The sequence below is a fragment of the Neomonachus schauinslandi genome, chromosome 2 (genome assembly GCF_002201575.2).
Source record: "Neomonachus schauinslandi chromosome 2, ASM220157v2, whole genome shotgun sequence".
In the NCBI taxonomy this organism is placed as follows: Eukaryota; Metazoa; Chordata; class Mammalia; order Carnivora; family Phocidae; genus Neomonachus; species Neomonachus schauinslandi.
The window spans coordinates 52,547,897-52,572,072 of record NC_058404.1 but is presented as its reverse complement, the minus strand read 5'-3'; the positions used below and the strand labels follow the sequence as shown (position 1 = coordinate 52,572,072).

Below are 24,176 nucleotides of genomic sequence, written 5' to 3'. Positions count from 1 at the left end.
TACAGAGCATTGATTTATTATTAACTTCTCTGCGTTGAGTTAAGGCTTGAAATCGCCTCACTTCTCGTCCTGAGTGAGCAATCGGCAGCCGGGTCACCTAACCTCTCTGAGCCTCAGTTTCCCCTCCTGAGGAGCTCAGGAACGTTGCAGGCCTCCTGCCAGGGGAGGGATTAGGACTGACATCATTTGCATCCTTCCTGCAGGGCCTCCTCCAACCAGCCGGCAGCCTCTCACTGCCTGTCCTTGCCCGTGAGGAAGGGAGCTGAGTCCTGCTTCCCCCCCGATCCGCCCGCACCTCCAGGACTTCTTGGCAAATCTGCCCCAAAAGATTCCTGCTGACGCTTGTCTGTTCCTGCCCTTTTGTGAAACATGGCACCCACAGGACTCCGGGAAGAATCTTAAATCCTGAGCCTCCACAGCGGCTCTGGAGGGCACTCCGTGTGGCTCATCCACCATCCCTGTCAGCTCCGGGAGCTGCTCACATCCCAACAATGCCCTCAGGAGCCCCGACCCCAGCTGGATGAGACCATTCCTGAGTGGGACCCAACCTTGCCACCCACCAAGATTCCCACACCGCCCCCCACCACCTCCCACGCCCGGCTGCCCCAGCAGACTCTAGAATGTCTGTGCCTCAGATCCAAGTAGAAGAAGTGGCAGGTGGGCAAGAAGAGACGGCAGGAGAAGCCCTGCCTCCCGACGACCACCTCCGGAGCCTGAAGGCTCTCACTGAGAAACTGAGGCTGGAGACCCGAAGGCCCTCCTACTTGGAATGGCAGGCCAGGCTGGAGGAGCCAACATGGCCCTTTCCGAGGCCAGCTGCTGAGCAGGGGGAGCGTGGGGAGGAGGAGCCCTCATCCCCGGGGAGAGAGCCCAGGCAGCATCCCCCACCTAACGGGAGTGCCAGCCAGGACACTGGGCCCCAGCCCACCGGCAAGCTGGAAGGCTTTGAAAGTATCGACGAAGCTATAGCCTGGCTCAGGAAGGAACTGGTAAGAACCCCCAGAAAAGATGCCATTCTCTCTCTCTCTCTCTCTCTGTCTCTCCCTGTCTCCTCTGTCTTTGTCTCTCTTTATCTCTCTCTCTCTCCCCCATCTCTGTCCTTCCCAACTGCACGTCTGTCACTGTCCTATTAAATCAAGGGTGGACCTCATTACTATGTAGTTACAGGAGATCCACATACCAGTCAGCCCCTAGTCACAGGTACTTATGGAGGAACTGTGTTTAAGGAGCTGCCCAGAGGTTGGTGTGGTTGATGGGGCCTGAAAGCTTTGGGCTAGGTCTCGGAGGCTGAGTGGTAGTCTGCCCAGAAGTCAGGAGCTGGGGGGGCATCCGAGGGAATGAGCATGAGCAATAGGTACGCTTGGGGCTGGGTGGGCAGCAGCTTGACCTTTTCTCTGCCCAGGGGCCCAGCAGGCTCCCAGCAGGGACATCTCTAGCATGTGGGAAAGGGAATGGGTGTTCAGAGCTTTGTGCCCATAGCCCAGGGGAGAATCACTGGTCCCAGGCACAGGGCTCCTTGGCAAAGTTGGGCACAATGCTAATGCTCCCCGTGATCTCAACTCCTGCCCCTCCTCATCACCTGTGGCCCAGGTCACACCTGCCCAGCCAGGCCACTCTAGCCACAGGTGAGCCAGCAACCAACGGCCAACCGCCTTCGAGAGCCACTCATAACTCCTGTGTCAACAGGTTAGGCAGAGGCCTCCCCGGTTTGTTTTGCAAAAGCCCGAAAAACAGATCCCATTTGGGGCCTAGAATTCCTCATGGGTTGAAATAAATCACTGGGGCAGGGGGAAGGGGAGGCTCAGGGACTCAGGTGTTCTGATGCATTGGAAATCTTTTTTGGTTTTCATGTTTAATGTTGAAACTACTTCCCAAAACACACCACTCCACGATGTCTGTCTTTAGTAACTGGAGTGTCAGTTGGCTTGCATAGCAAATGGGGCATCTGTGGATTCAGGCTGGGTCTCTGGACACTCCACTGCCACGGGGTGCTCTTGGGGGGTTTAAGAGGTGAGTCGAGAGGGACACGCGGTGGGCCTGGCTCTTTAAAGCTGCTCCTTAAACTCCTGAGGCTGAACTGCTTTCGCTGGTTTTCACAAAGAGAGCAAAAATATCCCCATCAACCAAGGATTCAGTTACTAGGCTCTGGGTCCATTTGAAGTTTTATTGCTTCTGGGAGGGGAGGCCTTTGCTTTCGAAATAAATTAGCATTCCTCATGGGCCCCCTTTTGGGGTACAGAGTAGAGAAGGTATTCCTTGCGTGTGAACCAGGAGGGAGTTCTCTAGAGCTTGTCCTCCTCATCCTCTAGATGAGAGAGGTGTCTCTTAACCCCCGCTGCATATTAGAGTCACCTGGGAAGACTTAAAGGGTCCCAGAACCTAGATGCACCTCAGATCAATCAAATGAATGTCAATGGGTGGGCCCCAGGCATCAGTAGATTTTAAAGTCCTCCCCCTCCACCCCCTCTCTACCCCTGGCGCTTCCAAACACAGCCTAGGTTGAAAAGCATTGCTGTAGATCTGCAGGCTGTGCCCCTTTTCCTCGACCAGCCATTGCAAGCTAAGCCGCATGAGTGCCTGGGCCGGACTATAATGCTGAGAGAAAGCAGGTGGGCCAGGTCAAGGACAACCATGGGTAATGTAGAGAGCAATGTTCTGTAGGCAGAGAGAGAAGCGCTAATTGTCAGGACTAACTCGGCCGCCAAAGGCTGTCTGAAGTAAGTACAGGGAATGTCAGCATTAATAATGCTTTATATTTGCATGATATTTTCTTTTTTTTTCATATACGGTGTAGTAGGTTTTTTCCCTAAGTTTTTATTTAAATTCCAGTTAACATACAGTGTAATATTCGTTTCAGGTGTATAATATAATGATTCAATACTTCCATGCATCAGCTGGTGCCCGTCACAAGTGCCCTCCTTAATCCCCATCACCTATTTCGCCCATCCCCCTAACCCCTTCCGTCTGGTAACCATCAGTGTGTTCTCTATAGTTGAGAGTCTGTTTCTTGGTTTGCCTCTCTCCTTTTTTCCCTTAGCTGGTTTGTTTTGTTTCTTAAATTCCACATATGAGTGAAATCATATAGTATTTATCTTTCTCTGGCTGACTTATTTCACTTAGGAGTATGGAGAATGGAACTCTAGTTCCATTCATGTCATTACAAATGGCAAGATTACATTCTTTTTATGGCTGAATAATATTCCATTGTATATATACATTCACCAGTCAGTGGACGCTTGGGCTGTTTCCATAATGTGGCTATTGTACACAGTGCTGCTGTAAACATCGGGGTGCATGTATCCCTTCAAATTAGTGTTTTTGTAGTCTTTGGGCAAATACCTAGTAGTGCAATTGCTGCATCGTAGGGTAGTTCTATTTTTAACTTTTTTTTTAAGATTGTATTTATTTATGTAAGAGAGGGAGAGCAGGGGTGGAGGGGAGTAGGGGGAGAGGGACAAGCAGACTCCTCGTTGAGCATGGAGCCCAATGTGGGGCTCAGTCTCCCGACCCTGAGATCATGACCTGAGCTGAAACCAAGAGTCAGAGGCTTTAACCGACTGAGCCACCCAGGAGCCCCTCTATTTTTAACTTTTTGAGGAAACTCCATACTGTTTTCCAGAGTGGGGGCTGTGCCAGTTTATTTGCATGGTATTTACCACTCTTCCCACCATTTCTCTGTGCTACTGGGGATGGGTAATAATAGTAATAATAATAATAATAATACCGAGATTTGTCACTAATTGAGTGTGTGTTGTTTGCCACACACTTCACATGCATTACTTACCTCTTTTGATTGTCACATCACTTTCCTGTCAACCCCATTTTACAGAGGAGAAAACCAAGGCTCAGAGAGAGAGTCAAAATTTGAACTCTGGCCCATCTGGTTGCGTTGCCCATGCTCTTCTTAGCCACCATGCTATGTAGTATCTTCCAAAGGCAATGGATCTTGCTGGGTGATCCCTAAAAATGTACATTCACAAAGATGCCAGCAGTGAAGAGAATGCATGGGAGTGGGGGCCAAGGAAGAAATAAGACTGAACGAGAGTCCCAGTCCTCACACCATTATTTCTTTGTCTTACGTCAGACCTATGTGATTGCTGTCACTGTCTCCATTTTACAGATGAGTAAAGTGAGGCTCATAGAAGTCAGATGCCCTGCATAGGGTTGTATGACTAGGAAGTGCCAGAGCCAGAGCTTGAACTCAGCCTTCACCATTGAGGGTGGAGAGCTATGGGGAGAGAAGCAGGAGAGCTGGCCCTCCCACAAAGGGCCCAGTTGGGCATGCTGAACGAGCAACGACAGGGGTGGATTTGTGCTCCAGAAATCCCTCTGGAGCACTTCTTAGAGCAGTGACTCCCAAACTAATGTGCATACAGATCACCTGGCTCTCCTGGTAAAATGAAGATTCTGATCCTGTTGGTCTGGGACGGGGTCCATGATTCCAAATTTCCAACAAGTTCCAAGGTAATGCTATACTGCTGGTCCACGGACCACACTTTGAGAGGCAAGGACTGAAAGGCAGGCAGGACTGGGTCCAGGGAACCAACAAGGGACCTCAGAGGGAAGCCCCAGGGATCCCCAGGCCTGCACCCTGAGCTGAGCTGCTGCCATAGCTGCCCTTTTGGCTCAGGGCTCAGTCAGTACATGGGCCTGTGGGAAGGAAGTCCCAGCATCCCACACCGAGTTGTCCAAGAACAAGATCATCAGAGATTGTATGTCTGAGGTCAAAGCAGCTCAAATGCAGACTGGCAGGCTGGCCAACTTGAACATGCAGTTCTGCCCACTTCGCTTCCAGATTAAATAGTAACAAAGGCAACTCGTAAAATCCTTGGACTGGATGGAAAACACGGAGTTCGACATCTGCACAGCAAACGCATTCTCACATTTTTAGAATTTCAGTCAAAACACTTAACTTCATGTCATTTGTTTTCCTAATTTGTCATCTGTCATCTCACTGCAGGTGTCGTTAAAAATTAACCTGTTTTGGGGGGCCTGGGTGGCTCAGTCATTAAGTGTCTGCCTTTGGCTCAGGTCATGATCCCGGGGTCCTGGGATGGGGCCCTGCTTTGGGCTCCCTGCCCAGCGGGGAGTCTATTGCTCCCTCTCTCTCTCTCTCAAATAAATAAATCTTAAAAAAAAAAAAAATTAACCTGTTTAAAGAACCCAGTGAAAGTAGTTTCAGATAACCTTTGTTTTATTTTAAGCCCAGAGTTAAGTTGTCTCTGTAGCTGGGTAGGCTCATAGGCAAATTTGTCTTTTCTCCCCATGTGGCTAAGGTAGCAGATTAAAAATCTGTAATTCAGACAATCGGGTGGCTGCTTTCCCTCCAGGAGGCCAAACCCTCAGTTTGTTGGAAGTTTTGGCTCCGGAGTAGGTTGTGCCCAGTAGAGGGCAGGCCCCGGACAGCTCTGTGATTACCACAGGGCTGTCCCAGGAGCTGTTGATAAAACCAGTGAGGCCTTGGTTATCATTGTTGACCCTTTCAGAGGCAGGCCAGGCTGGGTCTGGACAGACAGGCTAGTCCACCTCTGTCTCCTACGAGGCCAGCTCAAAGGCAGAGAGTGACTGCCTGAATCTTATTTCCAAGGCAAGAAAGGATCCTAAGAGCTCCCTTGGGGGTTCGCTCTCCCTCTCTGCTCTCACCACAGGGAAAATGACAAGTGACTCCTGACATGCTCCAGGGACTTGTAAGTAGGGCAGACACTTCCTCCAGTCTCATGTGTTGGAGGGTACGAGGAAGGTGGAGATCCTCAAACCCTGTTGGCGTTACTCCTTCAAGCTAGGAAGGCCGGACCTTTGGCTTCCCCAGGTATCCCAGGCCCCTGTCTCCATCTGGCTATGGCAGGCGGGGCTACGGCCTCTGTGTGCAGGGGACGGACCCGGAGCTCAGTCCAGTGGCCGTGGTGCATCTCTGCTTGTTCCAGACTGCATATGGTGGCAGAAAGTCCCAGCCTCCAGCAACTTGCCTTTGGGGCGGCCTTACTAGGTGGCCAAGGGGCGGGGGCAGTCCTTCAGGAAAGAGTGAGCTAGAAAGGGCGTACCCCAGATACTGTGGGACTCCGTTCTCTAGCTGAGTCTGGAATTCAGAACATTTCACAAACCTCTGTGCTTGGTCCCAGAGCTTGCAGCACAAGGGGGAAAGGGATGCTCCCTTGTCTCCTCTCTTCAACCCTGCTAAAATGTTCCCCTTGCCAATCCAAAAGATAAAGGGGAAGAATCTTCCACTTGGCCTGCGTGGTGCCAAAACTAAAAACAGAACAGTCCAGCTTCCTAAGGGGTTGTCTTTGGGGCAAGAATCCTCGGGAGTGAGCAGATACGTTTCTTTTAGTTTCGTGCAGGTGTTTAATACCCACAGAAAGCCCCCCAAAAGGTGTTTATGGTTGTTAGAAAAAGGGAAGAGGAACCTGACAAGTTTTAATAATTCTAGGGCCTGCCGTGGCAGGAGGTCATGGGCCTGAACTCAGCTGGCCCTTCTGTGGCCACAGCTTGATTTCAGCCTCTCCTGATTAAGCCTCTCTTGCCTGTGCTGCCTGGTTGGCAAGCACATGACTGGTGTGTCCCAGGCACAGCCAACAAGGCCAATGTTCCGTATTTCCACTGAATGATACAGCCAAGCGGCAGTTCAAACGCACCGAGCATCGTCTGATGACAGCCACAATGCTCCCATCTGGGGAGCATGGCATGGTCCCCAAAGCACTTTTACATACAGTGTCCTGGGAGAAGGCTTAGAGGTACTTGCTTGCTACTCCCATTTTACAGAAGAGAAGACTGAGGCTCAGAAAGACACCAAGCCTGAGAGCAGAGAGGTTAAGTGACTTGCCCATCCAAGGCCATATGCAAGGATATGGCCAAATCAGGACATAGACCCGCATCTCCTAGCTCTGGATCCAGATCGCTTACCTTTTGTACTAGGTATAGGTCCTGACACTCAGTGTTCTAGTCAGTGCAGCCAGGAGTTGTCAAAAAGCCTATATTTAAAACCCTGCTGGGCTCCTGGGTGGTCAGTTGGTTGGGCATCTTCCTTGGGCTCAGGTCATGATCCCAGGATCTTGGGATCGGGTCCGGCATCGGGCTCCCTGCTCCCCGGAAAGCCTGCTTCTCCCTCTCCCTCTGCCCCTACCGCCACTTGTGTTCGTTTGCCCTCTCTTTCTCTATCAAATAAATAAACAACATCTTTAAAGGAAATAAATAAATAAAACCCTGCTAATTACAGATCAGGACACGGGTAAAGGGTGAGCGATGCCTCATAACCACCCTGTAGCAGGGCCTGGGACAGCTGTGGCCATTTTATGATTAGGATATGCTCAGAGCCATCCAGGGAGGTACTGGCTGAGCTGGGATTCGAGTCCCCAGTTCCTAGTCCAGCTGTTCCTTTGCCCGACTCTGAGTCTTCTCAGTGTAGCTGGGAGCTTTCAGCCTGCCCGGCATGAGCAACCTGCAGGAGGAAGGCTCCTGGCTACACACTTTAGTAACCCTTCAGTCGTTACTACAGTATTTATAAGCAAAGGCAATAGGACAAAACATCAGTGACCTTTATTTCTGAGTGCCAGTGTTATTCTTTGGACTTCTCTGTAGCTTCTGAGGTTTCTAAAATAGGAATACATTATATATCCTTAGGAAGGGAAAAGATGTAAAAATGAAAGGCAAAAAAAAGAGTTCCAAGCTCCTCTCTGTCTTGCCAGTGTAATTGGTACACATTCCTTACCTTGTAATCTACAAGTTTTAAAAAAGGCATAGACTCTCCTAGACTAAGGTAAGAAAATTGAGGCCTGGATCCCCAGAAATTCCCCCCTCACAGTGAGAGCTGACGAGGTGGGGACTGTTGGCCAGGGAGATGAAGCCGACTCCAAGAATCTGGTCCTGCCTCTTTCCTTCCCTTGACTGTCTTCAAGTTGAAAGGAGATGGAGGTGGGAGACAGAGGCCTGATGGGGTACCCACCGAGAATAGCAAGAGAAGGCAGCCCTGGAGCTGTAAGAGACAGGCGGGGGAGACCTTTGATCCAATCCTCCGTTCAATCAGTATAGCCAGAGTTCACCGAGTGCCTGAGTTTAGGAGCTGGGTGCAGGTGGGGGCCAGGGTGAATGGGACAGGGTTCCTGTCTTTATGGGGTTCTCCCTTTTGTGGAGGAGACAGACACAAAACACAATGACATGATGTGACAAGAGCCATACTAGAGGTATGACAAGTACAGTTCCAAATTGCTTTGGGGAGCTGAGGTGCACGCCGAGTGGTCACTGTGTGCCAGGCACAGCGGACAATGAAATTAACCAAAGGGAAATACACAAATCCCTGCCTTCTTCAGCAACCAGATCCATGTCTTTAAGTGTGGTTGACATTAGGCTGCCCCTTATTTCCCATCACATTTTTCCAATAATAAGGAAAGCCCATTTCCTCTGATGGGCACCCTCTAGGTTATAATAACTACACAATATGTTAGTGTGTAGTAACTGCTGGAAGAGGTACCCAGGGCATTTGTTAAAAATACAGATCCAGGGACACCTGGGTGGCTCATTCGGTTAAGCCTCTGCCTTCGGCTTAGGTCATGATCCCAGGGTCCTGGTATCTAGTCCCCATCGGGCTCCTTGCTCAGCGGGGAGCCTGCTTCTTCCTCTGCCTGCCGCTCCCCCTGCTTGTGCTCTCTCTCTCTCTGACAAATAAATAAAATCTCTTAAAAAAGTACAGATCCCTCTCAACCCTCTGTGGAAATTCAGATTCCATACATCTGGGGCGGTGTCTGGAACTTAACAAGTGCCTGTGGGTGATTCTAATGCAACTGGATCACTAACCCGTCAAGGTGGAGTGGGAAAAGCATAGAATTTGTAACTAAACTAGACTTCCGGTCAGGTTTTACTATACCCTAGCTGTGTGACTTTAGGAAAACCGATTAACCTAGCCCCAGGTTTTGTTATTGTAAAATGGATCTAATAAATACCTACCTGGCAGAGTGTATATAATAAATACCTACCGAGATAGTCAGGGACTCTGTACTAAATGTCCTGTGCACATTTATATTCATCACATCATTTAATACATCGCTCTTTTAAGGTAGGTTCCATCCCCATTTTGCAGATGGGAAAACTGAGGTAAAGTAACTTGGCCAAGATCAACCAGCAGAGCGGGGGTTTGAACCCAGAGCTGCCCAACCTCAGAACCCCTGCTTTGAAAGGCGGCTATACAATCAATTGCTCTTGGAATCAAATGAGCATGATGCCACTTTATATTTCATGACGTTTTAGGCTCATTCAACACATCCTCTCAACCCCTGGAACTCTAGGCTGTTATTCTCCAAAATTCGCTTGATTTTGCACTTTTTCCAAGAATTCCCCTCTCCCTCTGAGAAGTCTTCATTATTGTAATACAAAGGCCGGGTCTGGTCACACAGAGGTGCAGAAGGGACTGTTCAAGCCTGAGACATCCCCCTGGGCTGAACTTCCCCTTTCTGAGGGATGTATTATTTTATAAGCTTCAGGACCCACCCCTGTTCCCAAGCTGCCAACAGCCCCCCCCCCCCCCCCCAAAAAAATCTGAGCACTGCCCAGAGGCTGTTGTTGGTCATGTCCCTGGGCACAGGCCTGAGCCAGACACAGTCAGTGAGCCGGCAAGAGCCAGGGAAAGGTGACAGAGAGGCTCACTCAAGGCAGCTGAGCCCTCAGCAGGGGAAACGGTTTCCAGGCCTGCACCTGAGTGCCTGGCCCTCAGGAGCCACAGCAACCCGGGGAGAAGGAGAGTCCCAAGCCAGTGGGAAGTCCTGGGCTCCCGTACGGCACCCCTGCAGGGCAGGCACGCCCACCAGCACCAGCGTCTGAGGAGGACCCCTCTGATAGAGCTAGTGCTAACAGTGCTGGCTAGAAGGAGGCACAGAGCCCCCACATGCTAGAGCAGGGAGGAGCCAAAGGGCTGATCACCCTGGTTTTCCAATGAGGGCAGGAGATATGCGGAGAGATTCCATGGGTGCCCATCAGTCAACTGCCACACGCTCGGGCCCTGCCCTCCACCCCACCCCCTCCACCCCCAGCTCACACTGTGCCAACAGCCCCCAGGGCCACTGCTGGCCACATTCCACAGCACTCACCAGTTGGTGACCTTACTAAGCAACCAGGGCGTGTGGGGGAGGGGGCAGCCCTGACTCATGCCCTAACTCTGGACTATGGGGGGGGGGGTGGCGCTGGGTCACAGCCGCTTCCCAGGCAAGCAAATACTCTCCCGAGGTGGGTTTTGTGTTCACCCTGGTGCCCTAAGTTGCTGCGAGTTCCCTCAGGCAGATGAGGCCCAAACCATCTGTTCTTTCCAAGGAGGCAGGCTCCAGGTTAATGGAGTGTGAAATGACTTTGGAGAGCGAAATGGCCTCCATCATGCCTGGAAGGTGGGGCAGAGAATAGATTCGCCTCACTTCCTCTTGAAGGCACCGTGAGAATCTATATATAGAAACTACGGGTGCACGGGAGCCTTGATTACTCATACAAGCCCCAGTTCCAGAGAGCTCTCGTCCCACAAGCAGCAATCCTCACTCGTGGTCAGTCAGTGTTTCTGGCTGGTTTGTGGGCTGGCTCAGCATCCGGTGTGAAACTCCCACTCCGTCCGTGTCCAAGCTTGGAAGCCCAGAACCCAGGAGAAGTCTAGAAGTCCCAACGCGGGTGCTCAAGAGGTCTTCTCGGGGCTCTCTATAGAAGTCAGGGCGCCTCAGCATCCTTCATTCCGTTGACAGCTGCCCTGGCCACGGCTGATTGATCTCCAGACAATGTCTTTTTTTTTTTTTTTAAAGATTTTATTTATTTATTTGAGAGCGAGAGAGAGAGAATGAGAGAGGGAACACAAGAGGGGAGATCTCCAGACAATGTCTTAAGGAAGCGCAATCCCCGCCTGGGACTGGTAGCGCTCCCTGTAGGTACAATGTGAAGGCAGTGCGAGGAGCTCATGGGGGAGCAGGAGCACAGTCCCCGAGCCAGCCCCCCCTGCAGTCTGGCTGGAAGCCTCGCTCCAGCAGCCTGCCTTGAGTGGCACAGCTCTAAGACTGGCTGTCGGTCCCACGAGACCCCCCGCTGGCTATCCAGGGCAGTGGCCGGGAAGTTGGGGAAGGCCTCACACCGGCCAAACGAAGGACACCGTGCCTGGGAGGGTCCCCTGCCTCCATTTCAAATCCTGAAGTGCTTTAGCATTACCAGCTCCGTGAACCCAGATAAGCCACGTGATAAAGGGGATGCTAACGCCACCCTGCCAACCCCACGGGGCTGTGCTTAAGTGTGAGGAGCGACACAGGTGTCAGGTGTAAGTAATCATCTGCAAAGTGTGTGGGAAGCATGATTTGGCAACCAGCTCTGCTCCGGGCCCTGTTGGTGAGCAGAGAAGAATCATACGGGGCCTCGGCACTCAAGTACTCCTGTAACTTGGTAGGAGAGATAAGAGTGGCATACAGGAAATAACTAAATGTTTAGCTCTGCAGTTCTGGGGGATAAAGTGGGACTAATACTTATGGAACCTCATGTCCTATACAGAGTGTCTTATATATGTGTTATTCATGTCGTTCTCTAGAGCAGATGTTATGATTATGCCCATTACGCAGATAAGGGAACTGAAGCTCAGACAGCTTGAGCAACTTGCCCAGAGTTGCACCACCAGTGAGTGGTAAATGGAGGACTTTGAACCCACAAGCACTCTACTCACTGCCTCTCCGCAGGCCTGGAGGGTAGCCTGGGCGAGAAAGTCGTCCTGCAGAAAAACCTGCAGAGCTTGGGGGCTAGGGCTGGGCCTGAAGGATGATGGGATGGGAAGGAGTGGTTCTAGGGGAGGGAATAAGGACCCATTGTCACTGCCATGAAGGGTAAGAGGCTCAGAATGGGAGAGCTGAGGCTGGAGAGAGCAAGAGAGCCAGGAGGGCTGGTGGTACCTTTGAAAAGTTTGAAGAAGGGGGAGACCTGTCCATCAGCCTCTTGAGCGTAGGGCTCAGTGCAGACAGTGATGGGGGGGAGCAGGAAGGAACCCACAGTGTGGAGTGTGGGGTGAGGGGTGACTGTGGACATGCCAGTCTGGGCTTGTCCTTCCCAGCCCGGCCACAGCGCCCATCTCTTCTGCTCTCACTCAAAGGACACAGGATTCCTTTCCTGGGTGTGCAGCTTCCAGGATCCACCTCATGTCCAGAATGCAGTCTTATCAGGTAGGGGAAGACGATCAGCATCCCCTTTCCATAAAGGGGTCACATCACGGCCCAGAGCCACTCATCTCACTAGGGGCTGATCTAGGACTGTGTCTTAGTCTCTTGATGCCACTGCAACAAAATACCCCAGCCTGGGTAGCTTCTCAACCACAGATTATCTAATTCTCACAGTCTGGAGGCTGCAAGGCCAGGATCAGGGGACCAGCACGGTCAGGAGAGGGCCCACTTCCAGGTCACAGACTTCTCGCTGAGTCCTCACATGGTGGAAGAAGGGGTGGAGGGATCTCTCTGGAGTTTCTCATAAGAGCGTTAATCCCATTCATGACTTAAGCGCATCCCAAAGGCTCCACCACCAAATACCATCACATTGGGCATTAGGGTTTCAACATGTGAATTTTGGGGTCACACAAACATTCAGACCAAAGCAAACTGGAACCCAGAGCCTCTGGGGATGGAGCTGGGGGCTATTCAGGATGCATCGCTCTGTCCTTCTGAGAGGCCAGCCTCGTGGGTGAAGATGCAGTTTGGCCTCGGACCTTCCAAGTTTGAAAATCAAAGACCTGGCCATACACGTAGAGCTTGACTCTTGCCACAGAGGACGGACAGTTCCTGGCAGGGTCCTGCTCTCTTCCCTGGCTCTGGGCTCTGCTCAAACTTTCCCTCCCAGCGGACAATGGCTCCAAGGGGAGCACAAGAGCCCCTCGGAGGAGCGGAGACAGACGAGTCATCTTCTGCCCGGTAATGGGAGCCGTGGTGCCCTTCGGCCCACCCACGCCCTGGGCCAGGGACAGCGTGGCGCCCGCCCAAGGCCAGCAGCATCAGAGTGGCAGCCATGAGCTGCTCCAGGAAGAGTTTTCTGCTGCCACCGGCGGAGAGCCCTTTGAGAAGCATGTTCCAGCCTTCCCTCGAGTCAACAGCTTTGCTGGAAAATCAGCCCCCGAGCAGTTTGGTTTCTAGGGGTGTTTGAAAAAAATGTTTTTAATTTTTTCCCAGACCCTAAAGTCGCCTCCAGCAGCACATTTCAGTGACACCACTTGCTTGCTTTCCTAACAGCCTTATTTTGACTCTCTCTCAGAAGCCAAACCCAAGATCAAATAATGAATAATATTTTCTCTGGGCTTCTAAGTGTGTTCCTACACAGCACTGATGAAAACAATAAGCTGGACCTTTCGGTTAAGTTATATAAATCACCAGACAGCTTACAAAAACTATTTCTAAGGTTCAAGAATGACGTCTCGTAGAGAATACAGTGCATTCTGCCCTTTCACGGGCGGCTTGAGAAAATGGCCTGGATTTTTCTACTCCGTCTCCCTTCAACATCAGTCAGAGCCTGATCGTGACTGTGGGACTGGGGTGGCTTAGATCCGAGCCTCAGAAATAGGGATTAAACTAAATGCACTTGAACAGCTCGGGATTCTTTCTGTCTTCCCAGATCTGTGCTAATCCCAATGTGCCTCAATCCAGTTCAGTCATAGCCCCTCTGGTTTGCCCTGGGCATAGGGCATTCTCTGGGGTGAGCTTTAGAGATAGGTTTGGGGCGGGCAAAGGCGGCATGTTCAGAAGAATTGCTTCTTGTGCTCCTGAAGGTCTGCTAGTCACCGGTCTTTTGTATATTTTCCAAACTCCTTAAATCTTCAGGGCATTTTAGACCTGCAGAGAGCAGACCCAAGAAAGTGTTCTAGCACATCCCACAGGCAACTAGGAATAAAGGTATTAGCCAGAACCTCGTGCTTTTAAGACTTTATTCAAGAAACGGACATACGAGCTTCCCTGGAACGCCAAGACATCATTCAGGGTTTTAGACTGAGCAAGTGAACACAGGGCAAGTGGGCAAGGGGTGCTGGGGAAGGAAGCAAATGATCCAGATTGCCACAAAAATGCCACTTCTCCAAATGCCGCAGGGGCCGTTGCCAAAGAACGAAACACTCTCTTCCCCTTGCGGGTTGGTCTGAGCCCCTCCTTCTGTGGTCCCTCCTCCTCCAACCTACCTCAGAGAAGCCCTCAACCTCCCAGACCACTCCGCCTCCTTCAGGGTCTGGTGGGTCCCCAGTGCCACCTGATTTAAAGAATGTGTCCCGCAGACAGACAGGCCTCTGGCCAAGGGGGTCCTTCTCACCAATGCCTGCAGCGTCCACACGTGCCACAGGGAGGGGGTTTGCCTGCGACCGGGGAGGCTTCTAGGACATGGGACTCGGGGGGCTAAAACTGGGAAGGTCCTGGGCAAACCAGGTCAGAGTGACCACCCCAAATGTGTACCTTTTGTTGTTTCTTTAATGGTGGTAAAATATATGTATATTATATAAAATTACCATTTTAACCATTTTTAAGTGTACAATTCATTAGGTACATTCACAGCCGTTACCGTCCATCTTCAGAAGGGCTTTCTTCTTCCCCAACTGCAACTTTGTCCCCAGTAAACACTCACTGCCCATTCTCCTATCCCCCCAGCCCCTGGCAACCCCCATTCGGTTTTCTGTCTCTGTGCGTTTGACTACTTAGGTACGTCATGTAAGTGGAATTGTAAAGTCCTTGTGCCTTTTGTGAAAGGCTTCTCTCACTAATATATCATCCTCAAGGCCCCCCATATGTCAAGATGGCGGAATGATACGCCACTGTACGGACAGACCATATTTTGTCTATCTGTACTTCCATCGATGGACACACGGGTTGCTCTTGCCTTTCGTCTCTTGTGACTAATGCTGCCATGGACACGAGTATACAAGTCAATATTCAAGCCCCACCTTTCAATTCTTGCAGGGATATACCCAGAAGAGGCATTGCTGGATCATGTGGCAATCCTATGTTTCATTTTTTGAGGAACTGCCTCCACATCAGTTTACTGCAACGTTGGCTTTGACCCCACCCCACCCAGAGGCAGGAGTCAGCCTGTCTTCGAACTCCCCCTGAGACTCGGCCACAGAGACCTCCCAGCAGAGCGCTCTCCCATGAGGTCCTTCCATGAATTTCCTCGGCTGGCTATCCTACCTGCGTTGGCTCCAGCCAAGCACCCCTGTTGCTACGAGGCCACCGATCGGCCACCTTCTCCTTCATGTGCTTCCTCATCCCGTAGGAACACGCCCTGTCACCACCACACACTGACATTTCTCCCCCTTTCACCAAGTACTCTGCCCTAATTACAGGATTAGTGCAATTGTAGGCACTCTTCCAAGGATCCAGCAGGCGCCTTTATTCTGCAGGAACAACAGGCCACCCTAGGAAGGGGAACTAGAAATCAGCACGTCCTACAGTGGAGTCTGCCAGGGAGAGCATTAACCCACACTGATAGTTGAGTCACCAGGACCAGGCTTTAGGGCCAGCATCTCAGTTGCTTTAATAAAGTCTTGAAAGTGGAAGGTTCTGGCCAGTTTCTATGGTCTGCACCTTGGCACAGAGAGAAAGAGCTTGAGGGATGAACCTCTTACCTCTGTTTGACTGGCAGCGATCAGCTCATGTGGCTACCACTTATTATCTACTATGCTTCTCATAGTCCTTGGAGTAGACAGCATCTCTTCTCTCTAGATGAAGACACAAGTTCAGGCAGTGTTAGTGACTCACCCAAAGCCACACAGCTAGTGAGGAGGGGGCTCCACTGGAACCCAGGGTCTAACCCCAGAGCAATGGGTTTCCCACTTTTACTGCTTCTGGGACCCAGCCCACCTCCAGATCAGAGGAAGCCATGGAGAGGCCCCCAGCTCTGGGCTCTGATATGTTCTGAGGGCACCACACCCCAGCTGGCCAATCCTGGACAGTCCCTTAAACTTCTCTAAGTTGGTTTCCTCATCTGGAACACAGATCGAAATACCTCCCATCTAGAGCTGTGAGCAGATGCGGTGAAGTAATACGTGTCAAATGCACCTGACAGTAGGTGGCAGAAGATGGGGTGTGAGGTCATCGCTGCCTGAGTGCCTCCTTGGCAGAGAAGAAAGAAAAAGGCAGGAGGGCCTCCATCCCCAGCCCAGGCCCCGTCCCAGCTCTCCCACCTTCCTCGGGAGCTGCCATTCTTCCAACTCACGGCAAACAGGAGCAGCAAAGACTTATGTTCACTGAACATTTCTGAAAAGGTTAAAATCTAAAAAGCCTCTTAGCTCTATGAACCTTGTGGACATGATGCTAAGTGCAATAAGCCAGTCACAAAAGGACAGATTCTGTATGATTCCACTTATATAAGGCACATGGAGCAGTCAAATTCAGAGAGACAGAAAGTGAAATGGTGGTGGTTTTGGGGGGAGGGGGAGGGGGAGTTTAATGGGGACAGAGTTTCAGTTTGACAAGATGAAGAGGTCTGCAGGTGAATGGTGGGGATGGTTGCATATCAATGAGAATGTGCTTAATGTCACTGAACTGCACACTTAACAGTAATGAAGATGGTAAAAATTTTATGTTCTGTGTATTTTATCGCAAAAAAAAAAATTCGGGGGGGGGCACCTGCACATTTTGCTTAGGTTTTTTTTTTAGCTGTGGGAGCTCATTTCTGTATGGATTTGGTCTGATTATAGCAGAGTTACATTTTAAGAGGTGGGGGGCTCAAATTAATGTTTAAGGCACTGAATCACCCTTGGAAAAATCCCTTAGTGAGTGAGAATAGGGCCAACACGGCAGGTTTTCCCTGTGGTGTTGGAACACCGTTTCTCTGAGCATCAGATGCAGCGGCTGATTTACATTCAGGGATCATAACAAAAGATATGCTCTGAGTGACTCCTAGGGCAGCTATTCACACTGAGGCTCCCTCAGAACCAGGGTCTGCTGGGAAAACAGCAGGTTCCCAGTCTCCCTCCTGGTGCTTTGGGGCACCAACAAGCAGAATGGCCAGAATCCTCAGCCCCGTTGGAAGTGTAGTCTTATTTCTCTTCTTTCCCTCATGCAGAGTTGAATGAATCCAAGCTGAATGAGTGTGTGAAGTGGCCCTACCAAGGTGGCCTTTGTCCAGTCAAAGAGAACTGGACACGTGCCTTACACTAACCCCTCTTTCCAGCTAACTCTGATGGAATTTCAACCCTAAATTGTTCTCTGACCTCTGACTGGATCTGTTGGCCATAGAAAAATAGACCTCTTCCCCCACCAGGCACCCCTGCAGGCCATATCTCACAGATGCTCCCAGACACCTGCTCAAACCTGAAATTCTCCAACTTTAAAGGATCTTTTCAGACCTAAGATCCAATTCTTGGGACCAAAATTCAAACCTAAACCATGAAGTTCCTATCTTTTCAAAGAGCTCTATCTTCAAATTATAAAATACCCCCAGAGAAGTGGTTCAATCAAGACTCCTCAAAGACCCTATTAGATAAAGCAATGGGTATGAGCTGGCATTGTCTTTCAGACAAATTTGACCACCATGTCCTTCACAAGGGTTTTAGACAACACCTAGCTCACTTCCAGGCATGACCAAGGGCTCCATAACAAATGAATGAATGACCAACTGCCCTGGGATGAGCCTGCCATCATTAATTTGGTGCTATTCTAAATCAATAGAATATTCTTAAAGATTTATTTATTTATTTTAGAGAGAGAGAGAGAGCAGGGGTGGGGGCAGAGGGAGAGGGAGAGAATCTCAAGCAGACTCCCCACTGAGCGTGGATTCCAGGACCCCGAGACCATGACCGTAGCCAAAATCAAAGTTAGATGCTTAACCGACTACGCCACCCAGGAGCCCCAATAGAATTTCTGATTGGCAATAAATTTGGGTTTTTATGCCCAAGGATTGAGAAGAAACTAAAAAACTGGGGGCTATGAACTTGAACCCCAATTTTGCCATTAAATACTTTGCTGATCTCCATGCAAGATTTTTTATCATGATTTTTCTCATCTGCAAAAATGGAAAGAAAAGGGACTTGTAGAAATACGTTAAAAAATGAAAGAGAAAAAAAAGAACAATAAAATGCTTACCGGTGAAGTCGCTTATTTTTCTACCAGGCAATGCACTGAATTCCAAACCTTAACAGGGGAAAAGTGAGACCGAGACCGTTTGTGTTCAGTTGCATAACAATGGAAAGAGTCCCTCTGGGATCTCATGGTTAATTTCTCCACGTCAGTTTGGTTCCAAGCACCAGGTGAAGGACATGGCTGAGCTTGAAGACACAAAACTGTGAAAACAATAACCCTTTGCAATGACAGAAAGAGTAAACAGTGAGAAGAAATCAAATATCGTGTCAAGTAGGAGGAGCTGAGGACCTGTCTTAGTGACAAAGTGTTGTTACTGGAAAGGGCTCTGTGCTGGGAGACTGAGATCCTGTGAGCTCCAGTCCCCATCTCTGTCATGACACAACTGTGAAACTGAGAACGCACTGACACTCTTCCAGACTTGTAAACTACTCAGCCAAGCTGCCCTGCTAATCCTTCGGGACTGGCTGTACAGTACTAACAAAGTTAGCACACAGATGAATTTTGGAAACTGTAAAGATGTTAGACCAGGTGTGGGGTTATTATCACTTCCCTTCCTCAATAGAAAAAAAACGCTGAGGCACTGAAAAGATCATGAGCCTTTTGTTAGTTCACTGAGCAGGGACTAACTCCATATCCCCCCTACTCAACAGTACCTGAAGAGGCAGGACTTCCTTGTCGGTGGCTTGGGCTCCGGAGTCTGATTGTCTGGGTTTCTCATCTCAGCTCTGCCATTTATACCCTTTGTGATTTGACACAGTGACTGATTTTGTGAACTTCTGCCTCTTCATCTCTAACTTGTGGATGATGATGGTGATATTACTTAACAGAGTTGCAGTGAAGAGTAACTAGCATGTTGATATACCCATTTTAGACCGAATCTTTGTGCCCCACCCTCCAAATTCATATGTTGAAGCCCTTACCCCCAGTGTGATGATATTTGGAGGTGGGCCTTTAGGAAGTAATTAGATTTTGAGGTCATAAGAGTGGGGCCCCCATCATGAGATTAATGTTCCTATGAAAAGAAAAGAAAGCTAAGCTTTCTCTCTCCAGCATGTGGGGATACAGCAAGAAGATGGCCATTTGCAAGCCAGGAGAAGGTGCTCAGTAAGAATAGAATTAGCCCACCCCTTGATCTTGAACTTCTTGACCACAAGAACTATGAAAAATAAATGTCTATTGGTTAAGCTTCCCAGTCTGCGGTTTTATACGGCAGCCTGAGAAGACTAATACATACCTGAAGAGCTTAGAACAGTGCCTGGTTCATAGTAAAACATTCAGTAAATATTAGCATATATTTACATATTTATTTGGCTTTTTTGAAACTTTATTAAGAAATATTACAGGCAGGGGTGCCTGGGTGGCTCAGCGTGTTCAGGGTCCAACTCTTGGCTTCGGCTCAAGTCATGATCTCATGGTCATGAGCTCCAAGTAGGGCTTAGCGGGGAGTCGGCTTGAGGATTTTCTCTCTCCCTCTCCCTCTGCCCCAATCCTGCTTGCTCTCTCTCTCAAATAAATAAAATCTTTAAAAAATATATTGCAGGGATTCTAAAATGTTTAAAGGCTTAAAGAATGATCTAACAGTATACCCACCACCCAACATAAGGTATAAAACATTACCCATACAGCTGAAGCCCCCGTAAACCTTCCCCAACCACCTTCTTTCCTTCCCACCCAGCAGTAATCATGCTCCTGAATTTGGCACTTACCACTCCCGTGCGTTCCTTTATACTCTTACTCCACCTGTATGTATCTGTAAACAATGAGACTGAATCTTTAAGCCAGGACTGGCATGTGCCTCTTCCAGAAGGATTTAGGCATAGTATCTAGCCTAGCACAAAGTATCGTTTGGGAAACCCATCTGTCTCCATTCATCATCTTGCTGTGTGTGTCTTTTCACCTTCCTGAGCAGGGAATGTGCCAATATCTCCAGGTGGACCAACTGATGATGCAAGCCATTAATTAGGTCTCCTATCAGCGGGTCTGTGTTTGCCAGAGACTATGGAACTACAGCCCCCAGCCCAGCTCTTTGCTGATGCCTCCCCTCCTCCCTTCCAGATGGAGATGCGGCTGCAGGACCAGCAGCTGGCCAGACAGCTCATGCGCCTGCGCAGTGACATCAACAAGCTAAAGATCGAGCAGACCTGTGACCTGCACAGGAGGATGCTCAACGATGCCACCTACGAGCTGGAGGAACGGGACGAGCTGTCTGATCTCTTCTGCGACTCCCCGCTCGCCTCCTCCTTCAGTCTCTCCACCCCACTCAAGCTCATTGGAGTCACCAAGATGAACATCAACTCCCGGAGGTTCTCTCTGTGCTGAGAAGCCCTAGAAGGGGGCGGAGGGACCAGAGCAGAGTGTATGGGAGGTGGGGAGGGGGCGTGGGAAGGGCGTTGAGGCTGCGTTACCCTGAGTGGGTCTCCCCAGAGGCAGGGTTTCCCTGTGGCTGGTGAACCGTGGGCCCTCAGACCCACGGCAGGTGCTCTCTCAGGGGGCCCCGACTGTGGAGCCCCACAACCCTCTGACTGTCCGTGACCCAAAGTGTTCTGCAGAAGGGCCGCTCCATCCAGATCTTCAATGAGACCTGGCTCCCAGCATGACACGTCTCCATCCTCCCCTCACTGCCCCCCCATTCCTGTTTCCCGGAATCACTGGTGCTATGATCTGGGATCCCAAAGGGGGGCCCCCAAACACTGTGATTCTTGCAGAAAGCTTCCCCAAGGGCACTGAGCATCCAGGGAGCAGATGATTAGGTATGTCAGGTGAGCCCATCTGCTGTTGCTGTCTTCTAAGTACGGGCTCGTAGACAGGTGACTCAGCAGCCCTGACAGGGACCCACCAGGAAAGGAAAACCAGGAGCAACGACAAAGTGGAGCTCGGGACTGCAGGCCCTACAGCCGCCGGGAGCGCCTCTGCTGGGCGCCGGCTGTGGTCACTCTTAGACCTTGGCACTACTGGTGTTACGTCGATTGTTTTCAGCGCGTGCCAGGACACACCCGGGCAGCGTGGGGGGGGCAAACACAGATACCCTCTCTGTTGCCTGCCCTGGCTGCACACCCCAATCCCAGTCTCCAAAGAGCCCCTTTGCCGCCACCCTGCACCTCCAGGGGGGTGCCCGAGTGACTAGGCAAATCTGTCCGTGGATTTCCCATCACCGAATTCTCCTGGTGGCATCACCTTTGTCCCCTTCTTGCCCCACCCCGCCCCCCAGAAAGACTCGAGGGAGCTCGGAAGCTCACCCTGAGCCTCCTCTGACATTCTGTGCCTGATTTAAATCACTAATTTTAATTGAATCAGACTGTTACTAATCTGTTGCTAACTTGTTCACAACTGTTTGATTTTTGTCCACATGGTGATGCCAGTTGGGTAGGTCAAGTTCAGTAGTTTAGGATTTGATTTGAAAAGGTTCTCCCTACCGACAAGCATGAGGCCCAGCAAGCATGAGGACTGAGACCTCAACAGCGAGGAAAGTTAGCCTCGTGGAATGCCACGTGGCGCAAGTTCGCCCCCCAGCTGGGGGTACCTTTTGACGTCATCTAGTTCAAGCCTTCTTGTTCATAAAGGAGTGAAGTGAAACCAGGGAAAGAGGATGACTTCCCTCAGATTACATGGCTCCTTAGTGGCTACTATCAACAGGTTAAATCATTATTAAGAATGCCTAGACAGATCACGTATCAATGAACTTGAACCCCAAAGACGGTCCTAATGTTTTGCCAAACCCACAAACTGCCAAGCCCTCTACTCTCCACCTCACGCAGCCCCTACACGTACCTCTCACTTTGCAATTCAGAATATTTGGGTCCAACTCAGAGCAATGCCTGGAAAGTGGACCCACAGAACATGTATTACCAATCACACTTCCATGGTCGGAGTAAGGTGTCCTGATGTTCTTTCATGTTTCATCCTCTCGTATAGTCTCACTGGGGCCCGCGCACACCACACACACACACACACACACACACCCTGACCTACACTGGGAAGGTTGTTTTTCTTTAATGGGCTGGCAGTGCGAGGACGTGAATGAATGGTCCCTAGTTAGAAAAGAACTTGGTGTCTTCCTTGTGATTTCAAAGAGCCAGAGGCTTTATGCTTCCTTTGCAAAAGGTGTAACAACGTAGATAAGAGGTGTTTTCTGCCTGACTCTGAGCAGTGACTGAGGACCAGCGGACTGGTCCACAGAAGAGACCTGGGTGGGATGCCAGACCTTTTAGACCTGCTCCCCCTGAGGCAGGAAGGGAGGGGGATTTTCTCGACCCCGAGCTGTCTCTCCTCAGGGATTCTGTACGAGGACTGCCAAGTCCTACTGAGGTATTCTCGCCAGTCTTCTCTGAGATACGTCCTTGAGATGGCAGGGGTCAGGGTGGCCTCCACACGCCACCTGCTCTGGAGAGGCACACAGGTACACATACACCCACACAGGAAAGCCCATTCCATCTTCTGGAAATAATGCCAAATTGCCTTTTTTTTTTTTCCTTTCTAGAAATCAGTCATTACAGGAATTGAAAAAATTGGATTCAACTGAAGTGACTTTAGTTGATTTTGTCAATCCAATTGAATTGGTGTCAACCTTGGCAATTTAGTTGTCCAGCTCACGTAATGTCCCCTTCCTTTCTTTGTTCTCTGAGAGCAAACCGAGATCGGGGCACACTTTTTGGAATAGGTTAGACATCTCAGCTCTTTTGCTTAGTTCACCCCCAAGAGAATTTAATTTGGGGATGAGGATGGAGGAGAAAGGGGAAGGGACCAGAGATGAGAGTGGAGGAGCCTGGGTGCGTTTCCTTACTCATCACCCAGTGTCTGTTAGCTCCCTTATTCCCACAGGGAACACAAATAACTCCGCACGTCAGCTCCCTGTTGTGAAGTCCCTGCTATGGGGGCTCAAGCCATGTCTGTGGGTCCCCTGCCACCTAACCTGTGTTGCCAGCATCCTGGGGCCACCTTCTGGCCCACCACGTGTACACAATACTGTTTGTAGTTTAACTCATCATCTGCCCATCTCTGTGTCACCCCCAAGGGCCGCGGGTGTAAACCACGAGGTCGCCATTGACTCGCCATGCACGGCAGTGTGTGGTGCCTTCATGGACTCAGCAGAGATCACAGAGGCCCGGGGGGCCTGGGGAGGCTTGTGAGGACCTGGGCCGGCCCCGGGGCCTCCTCCCTGTAGCAATATCAAGTGCTATTACATAATCGATGGACAATTTATAATCTTATTTTTTATGACTCTTTGTTTCTATATTGCTGTTAGAAGAAGTGAAATAAAAATATTTCAAAAGAAGATACTATATAAGGGGGAGAAATTTGTTTTCTTTTACCTCATTCCTATTATAGCACACAGAGAAAGAAAGAGAAAGAGAGAGGGAGAAAAGAGGGAGGAAGGGAGGCAAGATGGCTTTGGGATTTACTTTGGGACATGCTTTGGGACAGACTTTGGAGGTAAAGCCAACAAGATACACCAACAGCTTGGATGTGGAGTGTGAAGGAAATGGAGGAATGAAGAACCCCCCTCTGGCCGGCAGCTGGATGGAGGGGGTGCCATTTACTGGGATGAAGATGCTTTGAGGGGAGCATGATTGGGGCAGAGGGGCAAGACCAGTAGCTATCTCCAGCATGATACATTTAAATGTCTATTAGACATCCCAGAGGGGAATGAGTAAGTGGTTGGCTATAGGGACCTGGACTTCAGGAAAAGGCCAGTGTTGGAGACATAAATTTGGGATTCTGGATTTGGGTATTTGGATTATAGTAAAAGCACCATGCCTGTATAAAGTCCTCAAGGAAGAGAGAGAGGACATAAGAGAAAGGCGCTAAATACCACGTCCTGAGACTCTGACTTCTAGAGGTCTGGAGACCGAATGGAAGGTGATGAGCAGAATTTGGGGGGAGCAGAAGTGACCTTTCAAGGCTGGTGCAGCTTCTCCGTTCAGGGACACCGCCTGACGCTACGCTAGCTGCCCGGTGGCCCTAGCCAAGGGTATTTCTCTAGGACTGGTGACATCGGTCACCACAGTGGCTTCCAGAACCTCCTGCAGATCTTACCTAGCTTATTTAGAAAGGGGGTTTTGAACCCTGTTGACAACATTCCCTTTGGCTTCTCTGCAGGAGCAGAAGCCTGTCGCCCCTCCTGACTCTCCGGCAACCCAGATGGGT

At 50.2% G+C, this 24,176-nt stretch overlaps 1 protein-coding gene across 1 annotated transcript; it reads left to right on the top strand.

Annotated features, from left to right (window-relative positions):
* The first annotated feature begins 231 nt into the window (after positions 1-231).
* Positions 232-21,570, top strand: FAM167A (family with sequence similarity 167 member A). Its single transcript, XM_021698895.2, has 2 exons — positions 232-989; positions 20,088-21,570. Exons 1-2 carry the CDS (start codon positions 621-623, stop codon positions 20,349-20,351), a joined length of 633 nt encoding a protein of 210 aa, XP_021554570.1. The 5' UTR covers positions 232-620; the 3' UTR covers positions 20,352-21,570.
* The last annotated feature ends 2,606 nt before the right edge of the window (positions 21,571-24,176 follow it).

Excerpts from the sequence above, each read along its gene's own strand:
- FAM167A (XM_021698895.2), top strand. The coding sequence starts at position 621 with ATGTCTGTGCCTCAGATCCAAGTAGAAGAAGTGGCAGGTGGGCAAGAA. Across the intron at positions 990-20,087 it reads CCTGGCTCAGGAAGGAACTG|ATGGAGATGCGGCTGCAGGA; the intron begins GTAAGAACCCCC and ends CCTCCCTTCCAG.